General features: G+C 47.8%; 1 protein-coding gene across 22 annotated transcripts in view; it reads left to right on the forward strand.

Moving 5' to 3' along the window:
* The window catches only part of LOC140430845 (protein MTSS 2-like), a 279557-nt gene that overhangs the window by 221029 nt on the left and 40842 nt on the right, over nucleotides 1–17686 (forward strand). For 2 of the 22 annotated variants that reach the window (XM_072518580.1, XM_072518583.1), the window contains 6 exons: nucleotides 5642–5739; nucleotides 7829–8036; nucleotides 8896–9015; nucleotides 11955–12146; nucleotides 13883–14068; nucleotides 14864–15068. In XM_072518580.1, coding sequence (XP_072374681.1) covers nucleotides 5642–5739; nucleotides 7829–8036; nucleotides 8896–9015; nucleotides 11955–12146; nucleotides 13883–14068; nucleotides 14864–15068 — 1009 coding nt within the window. Of the gene's footprint in view, nucleotides 1–5641; nucleotides 5740–7825; nucleotides 8037–8895; nucleotides 9016–11954; nucleotides 12147–13882; nucleotides 14069–14863; nucleotides 15069–17686 lie in introns of all 22 variants that reach the window. The other 20 variants (XM_072518579.1, XM_072518581.1, XM_072518592.1 and 17 more) reach the window with 15 other exon arrangements.

The following is a 17686-nucleotide window of genomic DNA, read 5'->3' on the forward strand; positions in this document are numbered from 1 at the left end:
CCATCTTGGTGTTTGCTTGCCTTCCTTGCCGCTGCTCTAAAGGATCCACCGCAATCCGGCCACCTTCCTCTCCTTTTTTCATCCGTATCCAGGGGGGATTCCCTTCTGGTTCACCGCACAGTACTTTTAGCCGTTAAAATTGCCGTTGGGGCTCTTATTAAGAGCCCAAAAGTCCGTTCCACCGGGAGCTGCCGAAACGTGCGACTCAGCTGGTCATCGCCGCACCCGGAAGTGAATCGAGGCTTTATTACACTAAGATGTGTGGCCTCCTACAGCAGCTGGCGAAATGGCTGCTGTACGAGGAGCACACATATTTATACTCCGCCTACTGGGTGGAGCCAGCAGGCAGGGAACTACCCCCGTACCTGTAGTACAAGGCCTTACCACCAAGCACCTAATAATACATCAGTGGTGACTACCACAAGGCTACTGTTAGCTCAATGGTTCTAACTGTTGTTTGGGTAATCTATTCAATATCACCGCCAATAAAAGGCCAATTCATGAAAGACAGTAGCTTCTTCCTTACTAATCTTGATCAGATTGTGAATAATGAGCCGCCTTCTTGAGCCAGACCTTGGCAATCCCATGATATTCTGCGGCTTATCAAAAGTTAGAAAGATTCCTTTCTCTGAACATTTGCTGCTGGTTCTGCATTTTCTAAATAGAAACATTTAATCTTAAGCAGTATTAATTCAAATCCAATAGATATATCAATTCACTCAATAAAATTAAATTAAGATAATTTTTTTAAGAGATCATCCTTTTATATGATTGACATTAAATACAACATCAGTATTGTCGGTAATAAAAAAAAAGTACAGAATGTGAACTGGCTGTAGGAAGCCACATGTTAGAGTTAAAATGGTTTCCTTGACCTTGTTAGTTATGGCAGTGAATATAAAATGAACCTAGTGCAAAAATGGTCAAGTGCTACTAATTCACTACTGAAGCCCAATTAAAGATTTATCCTGCTTTTTGTGTACAGGACGGACTTGGGCAATTTTCCACGTTGATGTACTGGAGCCACTTGGCTCAGAGTGCGGCTAGTTCTGGAGCACGTCTTTTTTTTTCAATAAACAATTTTATTGAGGTATTTTTGGCATAAAGAACAGCAACATTATACCGTCGTGTACAAAAAGCAAATAAGACATAATGCAAGCATCGGCTCCCCTCTCGCAAGAACCTGCCTAAGCAACCCCTACTCTACGCTACCCTAACCCCTCTTCACCCCTCTCCCCTGCTGATGATTAATTCTCCGCGATGAAGTCAACGAATGGCTGCCACCTCCGGGCGAACCCTGACAGCGATCCTCTCAAGGCGAACTTAATTTTCTCCAGCCCGAGAAAGCTCGCCATGTCCGAAAGCCATACTTCAGACTTCGGGGGCTTTGAGTCCCTCCATACCAACAGTATTCGTCGCCGGGCTACCAGGGAAGCAAAGGCCAAGACATCAGCCTCTTTCTCCTCCTGGACTCCCGGGTCCTCCGAAACCTCAAAAATTGCCACCTCAGGACTCATTGCCACTCTAGTTTTCAATATCCGGGACATGACGTCCGCGAATCCCTGCCAGTACCCCCTTAGTTTAGGACACGCCCAGAACATGTCTACATGGTTCGCTGGTCCTCCGGCACATCTGTCCTCCAGCCCAAAGAATTTGCTCATCCGGGCCACCGTCATGTGGGCCCGATGTACGACCTTGAACTGGCTCAGACTGAGCCTGGCACATGTTGCAGTCATGTTTACTCTACTCAAAGCGTCTGCCCATTTGCCGTCCTCTATCTCTCCCCCGAGCTCCTCCTCCCACTTAAGCTTCAGTTCTTTGGTCTGTGCCTCCTCTGCTCCCATTAGTTCTTTATAAATGTCGGAGACTCTCCCCTCTCCCACCTCTTCTCTGGAAACTACCCTGTCCTGGATCCCCTTTGGCGGGAGTTGTGGGAAGGATGGTACCAATCTGCGTACGAAATTCCGCACCTGCAAGTACCTGAAATCATTCCCTCTCGCCAGCCCGAACTTCCCCTCCAACACCCTCATGCTCGGGAAGCTCCCTTCCAGGAACAGATCGCCCATCCTCGCAATCCCTGCCCTCCGCCATAATTGGAACCCACCATATTTCCCGGGGCAAATCGGTGGTTACCGCAGATTGGGGACCAAACCAATGCTCTCACTTCCCCTATATGCCTCCTCCACTGGCCCCAGATCCGTAGAGCCGCCACCATTATAGGGCTGGTGGAGTATCGTGCCGGCGGGAGCGGCAGAGGCGCCGTAACCAAGGCTGCCAAACTACACGAAGCAGCCTCCATCCGCTCCCAAACCGACCCCGTACCCACCATCCATTTCCTTACCATGGCTATGTTAGCTGCCCAGTACTAGTTGCTAAAATTCGGCAACACTAGCCCCCCATCCCCTCGCTTCCTCTCGATCATCGCCTTCCTCACCGTGGGGACCCCCCCCCCCCACCCCCACCCCCACCCCCCCCAAACAAATCCCAGGATAATTTTATCAAGCCTCTTAAAGAAGGACCGCGGACAGAAGATGGGGAGACAATGAAATATGAACAAGAATCTCGGAAGAATCGACATCTTCATCATCTGCACGCTCCCCGCCAATGACAGCGGGAGTGCATCCCATCTCTGGAACTCGTCCCTCACTTGCTCCACCAACCGGGACAAGTTTAGCTTATGCAACTTACCCCAGTCTCGCGCTACTTGTATCCCTAAATATCTAAAGCTTTCTCCGACCAGCCCCCTCAGCCTACTCTCCTGACCTCTCGCCTGCACTACCCACATCTCGCTCTTTGCCATGTTCAATTTATATCCTGAGAACTGACCAAATTCCCTCAGGGTTTCCATTATATCATCCATCCCCGCCATTGGGTCTGACACGTATAACAGCAGGTCATCCGCGTATAACGAGACTTTATGTTCCACTCCCCCCCGGACCAGCCCTTTCCAGTCCCTTGAAGCTCTCAGAGCAATTGCCAGCAGCTCTATAGCCAGCGCTAACAGCAGTGGGGAGAGGGGGCAACCCTGTCTAGTCCCGCGGTGCAGTCTGAAGTAGTCAGATGTCGTCCTGTTCGTCCTTACACTAGCCTCTGGGCCTGATATAGCAGCCTAACCCAGTCAATGAATCCCACCACAAATCCAAAACGTCCCAGCACCTCCCATAAATAGTCCCACTCAACCCAGTCGAAAGCCTTTTCGGCATCCATTGCTCCCACTACCTCTGCCTCCCTGCTCTCCGGGGGCAGCATAATCACATTGAGCAGCCTCCTTAGATTGGCCACCAGTTGCCTGCCCTTTACGAACCCGGTTTGGTCCTCCATAATCACGTCCGGTACACATTCTAGACGCCAATAACTTGGCCAGTAACTTAGCATCTGCGTTAATCAAAGAGATTGGCCTATAGGACCCACATGCCTCCGGGTCTTTATCAGTATAAGCAAGATAGTGGCCTGCAACATCGTCGGGGGTAAGACCCCTCTGTCTCTTGCCTCGTTGAACACCCTGACCAGCACCGGCCCCACTATCTCGGAGAACTTTTTATAAAACACCACCGGGTATCCGTCCGGCCCCGGGGCTTTACCCGACTGCATGACCTTCAGGCCCCCCAGTACTTCTTCGGTCCTGATCGGGGCACCCAGCCTGTCTACCAACCCCCTACCTACTCTTGGGAAGGTCAGTCCGTCCAAAAAGCGCCTCACCCCCTCCGGTCCCGTGGGGGGTTCCGAGGTGTACAGCTTGCTATAGAAGTCGCTAAACACCTTGTTCAGTCCTACCGGGTCCCCCACCAGGTTCCCCTCCCCATCAACTACCTTTCCTATTTCCCTAGCCGCTGCTCTCTTTTTTAGTTGCTGTGCAAGCATTCTGCTGCTGGAGCACGTCTTAAGTACTACTGCTGGAGTGTTGGCTGGACCCATAGACGTTGCTGTTTCCAGTGCCTTGAGCTTGTTCTTAACATCACCTGGAGCGAATCGAATTGGTCGAAGACGGGCATCTGGGATGCTGGAGACCTCCATAGGAGGTCAAGATGGAACATCCACTCGGCACTTCTCGCTGAAGGTGGTTACAAATGCTGCAGCCTTGTCTTTTGCACTGATGTGCTGGACTCTCTCATCATTGAGGATGGGGATACTTGTGGAGTCTATCCTCCTGTGCATTGTTTAATTTTCCACCACCTTTCACAACTGGGTGCGACAGGACGGCAGAGCTTAGACCTGATCCATTGATTATAGGATTATTTAAATCTGTCTATTGCGTGGTGTTTGGCACGCAAGTAGTCCCACATTGTGCCTTCACCAGGTTTGACATCTCATTTTTAGGTATGCATTGTGTTGCTCCCCATTCATAAATTTTGCTCATATGCCACCTGGCCTTCCAGCCTTCTACCAAGCCCTGATTGCACACAGCACTATGCATAACCTGCAGAGCCTAAGCAAATGATAAAGAGTGAACATCTGCAAGCTGGTAAGAGCCTGGGGCAGGAGATCTGTGGAGGACAAGGGTGGATAGAAAGAGGCAGTAAGTATTGGAGAACAATACAGGTCGAGGAAAGTCACGTTTGAAGCGAATGATGCTCAGATCCGGTCACGTGTTGAGTATGTTATCCAGTTCTGCTCATGCAAAAAGGGGGTTTTCAGAAACTGGGTGGTCAACTTCTTGCATGTGAGGTGTCAGAAAGGACCAAAGAAATTTAGGAGCGCCTGACAGGTAATGTTATAGAGGTTTGAAATGTAGTAAACAGTTTGGAAAGATGGACCAGGAATGCTATTTCAAAATAACTAGCCCTGGCAGTAGATCAAGCTTCAAACTAATAACATGCAAAATTAGTGCTAATATCAGGAAACACGTGAAAAAAGTCATCAACATATGGACTTCAGAATTCAGAACCTGATAAATATTGTGATAGAGTGGCTTTATCAGGGTGGATTGGCAGACCAACTGCCTGCATCTGCCCCCTGACAACAAATTCATATTTAAAGGCAAAGATCGTCTTAGGGGGCACCCTTGGGTGAAAGGATTGTCTGAGGGAGCACCCTTGGGTGAAAGGATAGTCTGACTGAGCACCCTTGGGTGAAAGGATAGTCTGAGGAAGCATCCTTGGATGAAAGGATGGTCTGAGGGAGCACCCATGGGTAAAAGAATAGTCTGAGGGAGCACCGTTGGGTAAAAGGATAGTCTGAGAGAGCACCCTTGGGTGAAAGGATTAGAGGGAGCACCCTTAGGTGAAAGGATGGCCTGAGGGAGCACCCGTGGGTGAAAGGATAGTCTGAGGGAGCACCCGTGGGTGAAAGTATAAGAGGGAGCACCCTTGGGTGAAAGGATAGTCTGAGAGAGCACCCTTGGGTGAAAGGATAGTCTGAGGGAGCACCCTTGGATGAAAGGATAGTCTGGGGGAGCAGTTTGTTGGTAGCAGTTTGCATTTAAAGAGATCCACTGCGATGTGGTGTTTTTCTGCTTGGAACAGTTGTGGGTGATTGAAAAATAAAAAGCCTTAAAGAGATTCTTCTAATATCATTTTCTTCAAACGGTTTTCAAGTATTAGAATCAAAGCGACATTCCCTGGACTCTCCTTCCCTTTGAGGCCCTGTATGTTCTATATCATCAGCTGTAACCCTCCCCTCCCTCCCTCTGTTTGTCATGCAGGTGATTAAAGATCTGAAGGGATCTGACTATAGCTGGTCCTATCAGACTCCACCCTCTTCACCCAGCAGTTCTGGCTCTCGCAAATCCAGCATGTGCAGGTATGTATGATTGACAAGGCAGTGGAGCCAGCCCTCCCATGCCCCACTCCCCTCCCAATGAGATAATATTTCCATCCCACTGTCTCTCCCTCTAGGCCAGGCATTGCTGCATCTAAGGCTTTGTGTTAAGTTCCAGAGCATTGACTACAGAAGGGGAGGAAATCACAGTCCTTATGACTTTGGGTGATGGCTCCCTGTGATTTGGGGAAGTTGGGGGCTACACTTTCAGAATTAATTCCCGCTGGAGATCTATCCAAACACGTTTGATTCCTGTTGGTGGGGAGTTTACACAGGAACGAGTCCAGGGAAAAATACAATGGAGAGAAAGCATTTCTCAATCAGCAGCCTCGGAATCTATTCCCGATCAGACTCCCCTGTCCGTGAGACTCACCATTGCTGCGGGCCTTCGGAAAAGATCAACATCTTCGCTGCTGAGGTTTCTGTGGAACCTCTTATGGAAAAAGGGGACTAATTTTCCAAACCTATAACTGAATTCCAACTTGAGGAAATGGAGTGATGAAAATGTAAATATAATCTATAAACCTGTGTGAAGCGGCTTGTCCATGGTCACTGCAGTTTCCTTCAGTGTTGCTGGATTGATTTGTAACTGGCTGTCCAACTACCACCAATCTATTCATTAAAAAAACATATACAACAAGGATTATTTATCCATTTTTTATGGCTAGTGCGTGACAACCAATCAATCGTTTTACTGAACCGCTTCCATTTGCACAAGTTCCTGATTCAGTCAGAGGACCTTGTTATTCAGTCAGGTGACCTTGTTGATTAGCGTGCGGGCAAACTATGGGGTAATGCTGTAAATTGGGGCTCCTCGCCATGAAGGAATCATTGAAATATAATCAATGTGACCTGACGGATCCTTTAATGGACAGTCCCTTGCTCAGTCAAGGCCCAAGGTTAGGCTGATGCCGACGCCATGTCACGAGACCACGCACTTCACCCTCTGCGAGCTCTGTTAGCCATGTCATGTTGACTTGAGTGTAGATGTGTCTGTTCCCATTTAGAGTGTATGCCTTTTTAATGACAAATAGAATCATAGATTGATGTAGCACATAAGAAGTCCATTCTGCCCATCATGCCTGTCTGTGCGCTACTAGCGTTATCCAATCAATCCCTGTTCCCTGTAATAATTCTGTAAGGTTTTTTCCCTTTAAGTATTATTTGAATTCCCCTCTGGAAGCTATTATTGAATCAGTTTCCTCCACCCCTTTCGGACATCCAGATCAGAACTCACTGGGTTAAAATAAAGTTCATTCACCTCACCTCTTTTTTTTTTTTTGTTGTTGTTGACAGATACCTTAAATCCATGTCCTCGGTTACTGACTCTTCTGCCATTGGAGACAGTTTCTCCTTATTTATTTTACACCTGATTTTGAACTATCTGTCAAATCGCTCATTGACCTTCTCTGCTCAAAAGGTCAGGCCCAGCCTCTCCACATTACTGAAGCCCCTCATCCCTGGCATCATTCCAGTAAATCTCGTCTGCATGCTCTCTCTGACCTTGACATCCCCCCCTAAAGTGCCATGCCTAGAATTAAACACAAGACTCCAATTGAGGTGTAACTGGTGGTTTATAAAGGTTCAGCATAACTTCTTTGGTTTTGTATTCTACTAATAAAGCCCAGGACACCTGCCCACTGCCCCTGGGTATTGTGTTGGTAACATAACTGTATCCAGGCCTCTGCTAATATTTGTGAGGGGCCAGGTTAGCTGTAGCTTTCCCTTCTTCCCTGTAAGGGAGAGGCCTGAGCGCAGATTAGGGGAGATGGCCATTGGTGATTGATGCCCATGGCACTATGGTCTGTATTCCATCCATTTGAGGCAAGTTGCCAACCAGTCCTAAGTGGCAAACTAAGGGAAAGGGAGATGAGAAAAGGGAAATGTGCCAAGTGACAACCTGTGATCAGTGTCCCAGCATGAATGCTAACCCCCCAGCCCGTGCTTGTTGTGTAGCTTCCTGCTTTGTCTGTGATTTTTCTTTACGTGAGTCTGATCCTGTCTTAAATTGTCTCCCTCGCCTTCCCACCCTCACACCCTTCCACCTACCACACCCCTCCCCTCCCAGCAGTGTAAACAGTACAAACAGTAGCACTTCTCGCTCCAGCGGTTCCCAAACTCACTCACCAAGTTCAAACTATCGCTATCGCAGCTTGGCCCACCCTGCCAGCGCCAGCACCCGCCTCTCCAGCGTCTCCTCGCACGACTCCGGCTTCATATCCCAGGACGCCATGTACTCCAAACCGCCATCACCTATGCCATCGGACATTACCAGCCAGGTAAGTGCACCTTGGTTTTCTTACCTATGCATTCCCACTGATAACATGTTCATCCGTGAGTCTGGAGCCTTGACTAAACCAATGTTATGTGAGGTTTATAGTCGAAAGGAGATGTGTTGATGAAACAAACAGAGTTGCATTTAGATAGTCCCTCAGCAGAATTCCAAAGCACTTTACTGCCAATTAAGTAGTTTTGAAATGTAGTTACTGTTGTAATGTGGGGAAAAGCAGCAGTCAATATGAACACAGCAACCTCCCGCAAATAGGCATGAAATAATGATGAGAGAAATTATTCTTCTGTGTTGATAGTCAAGGCATTAATATTGGAGGGAACACCAAGGAGAGCTCCCCTCTACCCCTTCGGAAAGTGCGATGGGGTCTTTTCTGCCCCCACCTGAAAGGGCAGACAAGACCTCAATTTGAAATCTTTACCAATAGACAGAGCCTCAGACAGTGCAGCACTTCTTCAGTGCTGCATGTGAGTGCCAACCTAGGGGCGGCACGGTGGTTAGCACTGCTGCCTCACAGCACCAGGGACCCAGATTCGATTCAGGCCTTGGATGACTGTCTATGTGGAGTTGTACGTTCTCCCCGTGTCTGCGTGGGTTTCCTCCAGGTGCTCCCGTTTCATCCCACAGTCCAAAGATGTGCAGGTTAGGTAGATTGGACATGTTAAATTGTCCCCCAATGTCCAAAGATGTGCAGGGTAGCCTTCCGAACCAGAACTGTACAGACAAGCTGGTCCAGACTCTTGTTCCTTTGCAGAATGTCCCTGTATGTTTGACAATCTAACCTGATGTGCTCTTTCCCCTTTTCTTGCTTCCCTGTATGGTGCCCTTTGACCCTGGATGCGTGGCAGAAATCGTCGAGCTCGGCTTCCTCTGAGGCATCGGAGACGTGTCAGTCGGTTAGCGAGTGTAGCTCACCCACTTCGGTTAGTTCTAGCTCCACAGCAGGAGTGTGGTCAGGTGGTGAAAAGGTGAATCACCCATACGCATCGCCAATTCTCCCCCATCGAGGCCTGCAAAAGCCGTTAGATCAGACAACATCGTCGAGATAAATGGGTTCACCCACATCCTTTGATCATTAATTTCAGTGTTTGGGGGCAATTTGGGATCTCCCCTTTTTATACTGTAAGCCTTGGATGTATTTGGGGTTTTTTTAGATATGAAGGTGATTCAGTACACAGATACTACCCCTAGCATATTGTTTGTTTTCTGCACATTACTGTGAGCACCACACTCACTCACTATTTATCACACCTCAGGATATTCACTGAATCATATTGAGAATTATGGGAAGTTGCCAGGATTATGTTTTACAACACCAGGTTTAAAGTCCAACAGGTTTGTTTCGAATCACTAGCTTTCGGAGCGCAGCTCCTTCCTCAGGTGAATGAAGAGTTGGGTTCCACAACCACATATATAGACACAGTCAATGATGCAATGATGTTTTGAATGCGAGTCTTTGCAGATAGTTAGGTCTTTACAGGTCCAGACGGAGCAACTGGAGAGAGGGATAATCATAGGTTATCAAGAGGTGTGAATTGTCTCAAGCCAGGACAGTTGGTAGGACTTTGCAAGCCCAGGCCAGATGGTGGGGGGTGAATGTAATGCGACATGAATCCAAGGTCCCGGTTGAGGCCGTACTCATGCGTGCGGAACCTGGCTATCTCCCCCCTCCACCCCCACAGTTGGCTGTGTGATCCTTGCCAGCACTCTGAAATTGCACAGAGTGCTGTTTAATCAGACGGGCAAAGGCCTGTGAAGCCGCCGAGTTTCACATAGCATTTATGGCCTGGTCCAGCACTCTGTGCAATTTGGGGAAAATTCCGCCCATTGTATTTAGAGCAAAAATAAAGAAAAAAATGTAGGAACAGGAGGCCATTCATCCCTTCAGAACTGTTCCGCTATTGAGTTAGATCATGGCTCCTTTGTTCCTTGAATCTATTTTTCCAACTTTGAATATTGATCATCTCAGAAGATCCAGAATATCTACAGCCTTTCCGGGGAACTAGTTCCAGATTCCCATTGCCCTGTGTGGGAAGAATTGCTTTGTGATTTACTCCTGAATGACCTGGCTCTTAAATTCAAGATTGGGCCCCTATTTGGTTCCTTTGCCAAAGGAAATATTTTCTTCTTATCCAGCCTGCCAAATTGCTTTCTCTTTTCAAGCACCCACACACACAGTCCAAAGATGTGCAGGTTAGGTGGACTGGCAATACTAAGTTGCCCATAAGTGTTCAAAGGTTGGGTGTGGTTACCGGGATAGGGTGAGGATTGGGTCTCTGTAGGAAGGTTTTTCAAATGGTTGGTGCAGACTCAGTGGCCCGAATGGCCTCCTTCTGCAGTGTAGGGGTTCTGTGAAAAGCAAATTACTGCGGATGCTGGAATCTGAAACAAAAACAGAAAATGCTGGACAATCTCAGCAGACCTGACAGCATCTGTGGAGAGAGAAGGGAGCTATCGTTTCGAGTTTGGAAAACTCTATCAAAGCGAGAGAGAATTGGAAATAGGAAGAGATTTATACTGCTGGGAGGGGGTGGAGCAATGGGGCTGGATAGAGGACCAGGTGGAGATTGACAAAAAGTCAAGAGAGAATGTAAATGGTGGTGATAATGACTAAGAAGGATGCTGATAGTGGCATATTAAGAGATCAGAATGTGTTAATGGCAGAACAGGGGTAAGCAAAGGACAAGGATATCCAGCCAGACACCTGGAGTTTTGTCACTGATTATTCAATAAGTTATGCAAATATGTGTGTTGACTTCAAATATTTTCATGCCCATTGGAGGGTTACGGTGATGCAAGGGAGCTGCAACAATGGGAGCATTTGGAAGGGATCTCTGTTGGATCCAGAGAGTTGCTCCTTGCAAATACTTTGAAAGCTTACAGTATTCAACCAAAAATTCCACGGGGATCTGACTATACAAATTTATAGCCGCTTTCTTGAGGTTTGGCTGCTGGGGGTGGGCAGCTGATGAACCTTTTGATTGTCTGGTTTTGCAGGCCCGATGTTTGTGCCCACGTTTCAAGGGAATGCTCCAAACAGAAAACACAACTTGTCATCAAAGCCCCTCTAATTCTGTTGATGTGGAACTGACTGGGGAACATCAGTCCCTTTGTGTTGGTTTGAATTGTGGCGATTGAGGTTTTCAGCCACTTTGAAGGCACATTTGCTTTAGATTTTAATACATTGGCAAGGCAAAGGCACAGGAAGGCCGGACCTTTAGTGATGAGGAGCCCTTTCCTAATCTGGTGGCAGCCTCAAAGAAATCATCCCATTGTGTGGAAGCCAGCACTGGGATGCCGAAGACCCGATGCTGTGATCGCACCAAAGATCACCGAGTAGATCTACAACCTGCCAACTTTGCATAAAATGACAGGGTTGCAGATTGCTTCCATGGAGTCCATGATGGTGGCTGATTCCACACAAATTGCAACCATCTGGCTGGAAGCACTACCTATCACTTTGTCACCAAGCCAATTATCCCAAAATGTAGATCCACATCTCAGTCCAGCTGCCCCCATCCAAGCCTGATGTGGGAGTGGCCCAGGTTAACTCCACCTCTGGGGAAATGAGTCACCACAGTGACGCTCACTCGTGACCCCAAGAGCCCCGTTTTGACCAGGTGTGTGGGGATTTTCTGCCAGCCAGAGACACAGGCGGTTAGCATACCTGTGAGTCACATGACCGATAAACATCTTCTACCATCTTTCCAAAACAAATCAATTTTTGGATTTTTATGGTGGAACCATTGCCCGGTACAAATTTGGATCGTCTGATGCTCACCCTGTGAAGGCCGTCAGATCGCATAAGGTGTCATTTAAGTTGTGGTTTTGCTGGCATTTCCTTTGAGAACCTTCCCGTGGCTGTCCACTTGTTGCCTGTGCTGATATCATGTTCTTCCATCTGCAGTTCATGCCTGGGTTTGTGTATTACCATCTTCCTAGTGAGTGCTCTTCACCTGCGTTCTCTGGCTCTGCTCCCATCATCCCTGACACAAGGGCCTGCAGTAGGCCTAACCCTGCTGTTTTCCCTGATCCCCCTCCCTTTAATCACTCCCTTGGACCTGGCACTGCCCTCTCATCAACGATTCCTAGCTGGAAGGTTTGTTTCATCACCATTTCATTTTGCTTTGTTTAATTTTGGCTTCTCTCTCATCACATCCCCTTTCCGTTAATTCATTGTTCCTTCTCTGATTATTTGCATGAATAACCTCACAATTGATTGTACCACTAACACCCCTCTTTTGGCAGCTTATTTTAGCACAGTGTGCGTTATGTGTGGCAACTTGGGATCATATAAAGCTGACAGCTTGGCCGAAGCAGAACAAAGTGAAGAGATTGGCCGTTTCCAATGAATTCACGGCAGTTATGGCTGTGTGTGGACCTGAAGGAGGTTGGAGGGATGCAGCCAATGGGAGGAGAGAGAGGCAGGAAAGAGGCAAAAAAACAAAACAAAACAGCTTAAAAACAGAGACGGGCAAAGGCCGAGAGAAATGAAATGAAATGAAAATCGCTTATTGTCACATAAAGGCTTCAAATTAAGTTACTGTGACAAGCCCCTAGTCGCCACATTCCGGCGCCTGTTCGGGGAGGCTGGTACGGGAATTGAACCGTGCTGCTGGCCTGCCTTGGTCTGCTTTAAAAGCAGCTATTTCACCCTCTAAACGATATGCAGGGCGGAGGAAATAAAGTCACAAAAAGGCAGCTGCCCCAATGGATAACACGGCATCGACGACCCGGGTTCGATCCCGGCCCCGGGTCATTGTCCATGTGGAGTTTGCACCTTCTCCCCGTGTCTGCCTGGATCTCGCCCCCACAACACAAAAATGTGCTCAGGGTAGGTGAATTGGCCACACTAAAGTGGCCCTTAATTGGACAAAAAGGAATTGGGTACTCTAAATTTATTTTTAAAGAAGGAAGCTGCCCCAGAGTGCAGGAAAAAAACAATGAGTTGATTGTGGAAGTAAAGACTTAGACAAAAGGGATGGAATTCTCGGGGGGTGCAACCAGACTTGTATGGGGCAGAAAACGGATGGTTGCGGATTGGCTGCTGCTTAATCACATGACTCCAGCCATTGACTTCACTTCCTCTTGTCTCTAGCTCTAACTGGTTCATGTGCAATGAATTTGGCTAATCTGAGTCCACTTCCTGTTGCCAATGAGCTCAGCAGAACAAAATTAGCCTCATAAGATGGCCGATGTGAAAAGGAAACTCAAACAGCAGTAACTAATGCTTGATAGCACCCCTCGCACAACTCAACATCCCAGGAGCTTTTTCACAAGGGGTTTAAGGGGGAGGCCGAGTTGGGAAGTGGGAGTAGAGGCCTGGGAAGTGAGGCAAGACCTCAGTGGAAGGGGCTGTGCTGGGACCAGAGCTGAAAGAGTAAGAGATATTAACAGTTAGAGTGGGGAGAGGAGGTGTGTGGAGAGGGAGGAATGGGGTGGTGGATGGTAAGGAGCAGTGGGGTGGGGAGAGGGAGGGTAGGGAAGAGGGTGAGGTGCAGGGATGTAACATGAGGACAGGGTTGTTTTAATTCACTGGGAAACAGGAAGATCACTGAAGGGTGATGGGTGAGTGGAACCTAATGCCTGGGAGTGCAAGGGTGGCTGAAGGAGCCTTGGTGACAGAGTATTAAAGATAATCATGGGAGCCATCTTTACCGAGACAGCTTTATGCAATCCCAGAATGCCATCCTCCTTTAACTCTTAAATTGCTGCAGCGCTGTAATATCTCAGCCGAACTAAATCCTCCCCTCCCTTCCCTGTTGCAAACAATTACTCTGCATCTGCTCCCATCCCAACATTTCTATTCACTGGATGCTTCTCTCAACTTTCCAGGACTGGTCCAAGCCTGGTCCTTACGACCAACCAGTGGTGAACACTTTGCAGAGGCGCAAGGAGACAACGGAACGTTATCGGGAGGCCGAGGCAGTCTCGGCCACCATGGTCTATCCGGGGATTAGTGTGGAGGAGATACAGAGGCCCCGTGTGACAGCAGCATCACTTGCTGCTAAGGTACAGTATGTGAGTGTGCCACCTTTACAGATTCCCCCATCCCCCCCCCCCCCCCCCTTTGCGGCAATTTATATTATGGATTAAGGTGGTGGGCTCTTGCTTCCAAGACATGCCAGTACATATCCCTTAATATGGGATGGACCGGTACCATGATCACAGTTATCAAAGTATCTGTCATATGTAAATCAGCCCTGGGCATCACCCGGGGAAACGGAATTCTGTTAAATCTACAGACCACGTACAGAGTTGGTACAGAGAATTAAGCAGCCTTTATAATAGCTTCCAACCCTGCTCTGCCTTGTACCTTGTCCCTACTGGGGCCCCTGGAGAGCCCAGGGGGCTTTCTGCACAAAGACCTGTATATTGTACTGCCTCCAATGTCTGCCAACTAGACTGTCCTTCTTACAGTTGTCGGCAAACTGGTATTTAACAGCAATGTGAAGAAAAGGATACTCCTGTTGGCTTTAGACGTGGATAATGAAATCAGAAAATGCTGACAATGCAAATCAAGGTCATTGATTTTCCCAACCAGAGAGAGGACATTCGAGTTCAGCTCTGACTGCCTGCTCCTCTCTCAATTCTGATCCCAATAAATGGAAGGCAAATGCCAACGCTTTAAAAAGGAGCAGGAAGAGCCAATACAGGATCCCCTTAGAGCTGGAGTGAAATGGGGCACTCCAGACACACCCGGGCAGTTGCTGTCTCTTTAACAACTAGTTGAAGAAACCTAGTACTCTCCTCAAGAAGGGTGGGACATTCTGTTTGTTTGCAGTAAGCATGTCTCTTGGCTCATTTCTTTTACAGCATGGGGAGGAAATCTCCACAGCAGCCAGTGATCTAGCTATGGTGTTGACCCGTGGTCTGAGCCTGGAACACCAGAAGAGTAGCCGCGACTCATTGCAATACTCGAGCGGCTACAGCACCCAAACCACTACCCCGTCCTGCTCCGAAGACACTATTCCTTCCCAAGGTACTTCCGTCAGGAGATCTCTCTGTGCCCCCTTTCCAGGTGTTTACCTTCTGCACAAGTATCACACTAAACATCAACCCGAAGACCAGAGATACGGAGAATCAGGGTTGCTCACTTTCCCTGGTACATGTCTCTGACACGTGTACTCTCTTAGCTCCCTCACTGCGAGTTACTGCTTTGTGTCTGTGACCTGCTAAAGGGAGATAAACCTGAACTTTGTGATCCAATGTATAGCCGTTTTACTTGTCTTGATACATTGCTGTACTGGATAAACTGCTTTCTAATGCTTTGTGACTCTGATGGGCACACTAACACAAGGTAGCTTATTGATGAATTGTTTGCTTAGTGATCCAAACTCATTGCTGCTATAGTGAGCATGCAAGTGCATTGCTGCTTTGATGATGTATCGCTGCTTTAGTGAGCACATGAATGCATTACTGCTTCAGTGAGCAGACTAATGCATTGTTGCTTCCGTGAGCACGTTAATGCATCACGTGAGCACACCAATGTATTGTTTATAATGATACATGAATGTGGTGTCGCTTTGGTGAGCACACTATTGCCATATTGCTTTGGTGAACACATTAATGCAACACTGCTTCAGAGAGCACACTTACTTTAGTGAGCACTGTACGAAGTCTTACAACACCAGGTTAAAGTCCAACAGGTTTGTTTCGATGTCACTAGCTTTCGGAGCGCAGCTCCTTCCTCAGGTGAATGAGTGAGCACTGGAATTGCTTTGGTGAGCACGTGAATGCAGCACTGCTTCAGTGAGCATACTAATGCATTGTTGCTTTAGTGAGCACATGAATGCGTTATTGCTTTGGTGAGCACGCTAATGCATTGTTGCTTTAGCAAGTACATGGATGTATTCTTGCTTTGTGACTACACTATGGATTGCTGCTTTGGTAAGCGGACTAATGCATTTATGCTTCAGTGAGTACATTAATGCATCACTGTCAGTAAGCACACTATTGCATTATTGCTTTGGTGACCACATAAATATGTCGACCTGGACCTTCCGAGGAGCAGCAATGATTGTTGGATTGCCTCTCTGTTCAAATATTTCCCCCTCTCGACACTGCTCTGCATTTCTTCGGGGACCTTCCAAGCTCAGAAATATAGAGTACACTGGCCCTTGGAGCGCTGTATCATAGCGGAGTAGTTGGGCGGGGGGGGTGGGGGAGAGACAGGATGCACCCCCTTTTTAGGGTACTAGCTGTCAAATGGTAAGTTTAAAGATCCAGCTTGAAAGTTACTGAATGGATGAATGGGCAGTGGTTGGTGGGTGAGGTGGGTACAGGTGTAGTTGGGTCTGGGAAGTAGTCACGCTGTCAGGGTGGATTGTTGGTTCCGGTTTGGGATAGGTACTTGGGTCAGATTTGGGGTTATTGGGGTGGAGGGGTTGTCAGGCTGGGAAATAATCTTTATTAGTGTCACAAGTAGGCTTACACTAACACTGCAATGAAGTTACTGTGAAAATGAGATGGAGGGTAGTCAGGTCAAGTCGGAAGGTGGGGAGGGGTAGTTGGGTGTGGACAGGACTAGTCAGGCGATGGGGTAGTTTTTGGGTGGTCAATAGGAGGCCGTTGAATGGTCAGCATGGGGAGTTTCAAGTCTCTGAGTGTGAGGTTGTCCATTTTGGAAGGACAAATATGAATGCGGAATACAGGGTTAACGGTAGAGTTCTTGGCATTGTGGAGGAGTAGAGAGACCTTGGGGTCTATGTTCATACATCTTTGAAAGTTGCCACTCAAGTGGATAGAGCTGTGAAGAAGGCCTATGGTGTGCTCGCGTTCATTAACAGAGGGATTGAATTTAAGAGCCGTGAGGTGATGATGCAGCTGTACAAAACTTTGGTAAGGCCACATTTGGAGTACTGTGTACAGTTCTGGTCGCCTCATTTTAGGAAGGATGTGGAAGCTCTGGAAAAGGTGCAAAGAAAATTTACCAGGATGTTGCCTGGAATGGAGAGTAGGTCTTACGAGGAAAGGTTGAGGGTGCTAGGCCTTTTCTCATTAGAGCGGAGAAGGATGAGGGGCGACTTGATAGAGGTTTATAAGATGATCAGGGGAATAGATAGAGTAGACAGTCAGAGACTTTTTCCCCAGATGGAACACACCATTACAAGGGGACATAAATTTAAGGTGAAAGGTGGAAGATATAGGAGGGATATCAGAGCTAGGTTCTTTACCCAGAGAGTAGTGGGGGCATGGAATGCACTGCCTGTGGAAGTAGTTGAGTCGGAAACATTAGGGACCTTCAAGCAGCTGTTGGATAGGTACATGGATTACGGGAAAATGATATAGTGTAGATTTATTTGTTCTTAAGGGCAGCACGGTAGCATTGTGGATAGCACAATTGCTTCACAGATCCATGGTCCCAGGTTCGATTCCGGCTTGGGTCATTGTCTGTGCGGAGTCTGCACGTCCTCCCCGTGTCTGCGTGGGTTTCCTCCGGGTGCTCCGGTTTCCTCCCACAGTCCAAAGATGTGCGGGTTAGGTGAATTGGCCAATGATAAATTGCCCTTAATGTCCAAATTGCCCTTGGTGTTGGGTGGAGGTGTTGAATTTGGGTAGGGTGCTCTTTCCAAGAGCTGGTGCAGACTCAAAGGGCCGAATGGCCTCCTTCTGCACTGTAAATTCAATGATAATCTA

The sequence above is a fragment of the Scyliorhinus torazame genome, chromosome 10 (assembly GCF_047496885.1).
Source record: "Scyliorhinus torazame isolate Kashiwa2021f chromosome 10, sScyTor2.1, whole genome shotgun sequence".
NCBI classification, from domain to species: Eukaryota; Metazoa; Chordata; class Chondrichthyes; order Carcharhiniformes; family Scyliorhinidae; genus Scyliorhinus; species Scyliorhinus torazame.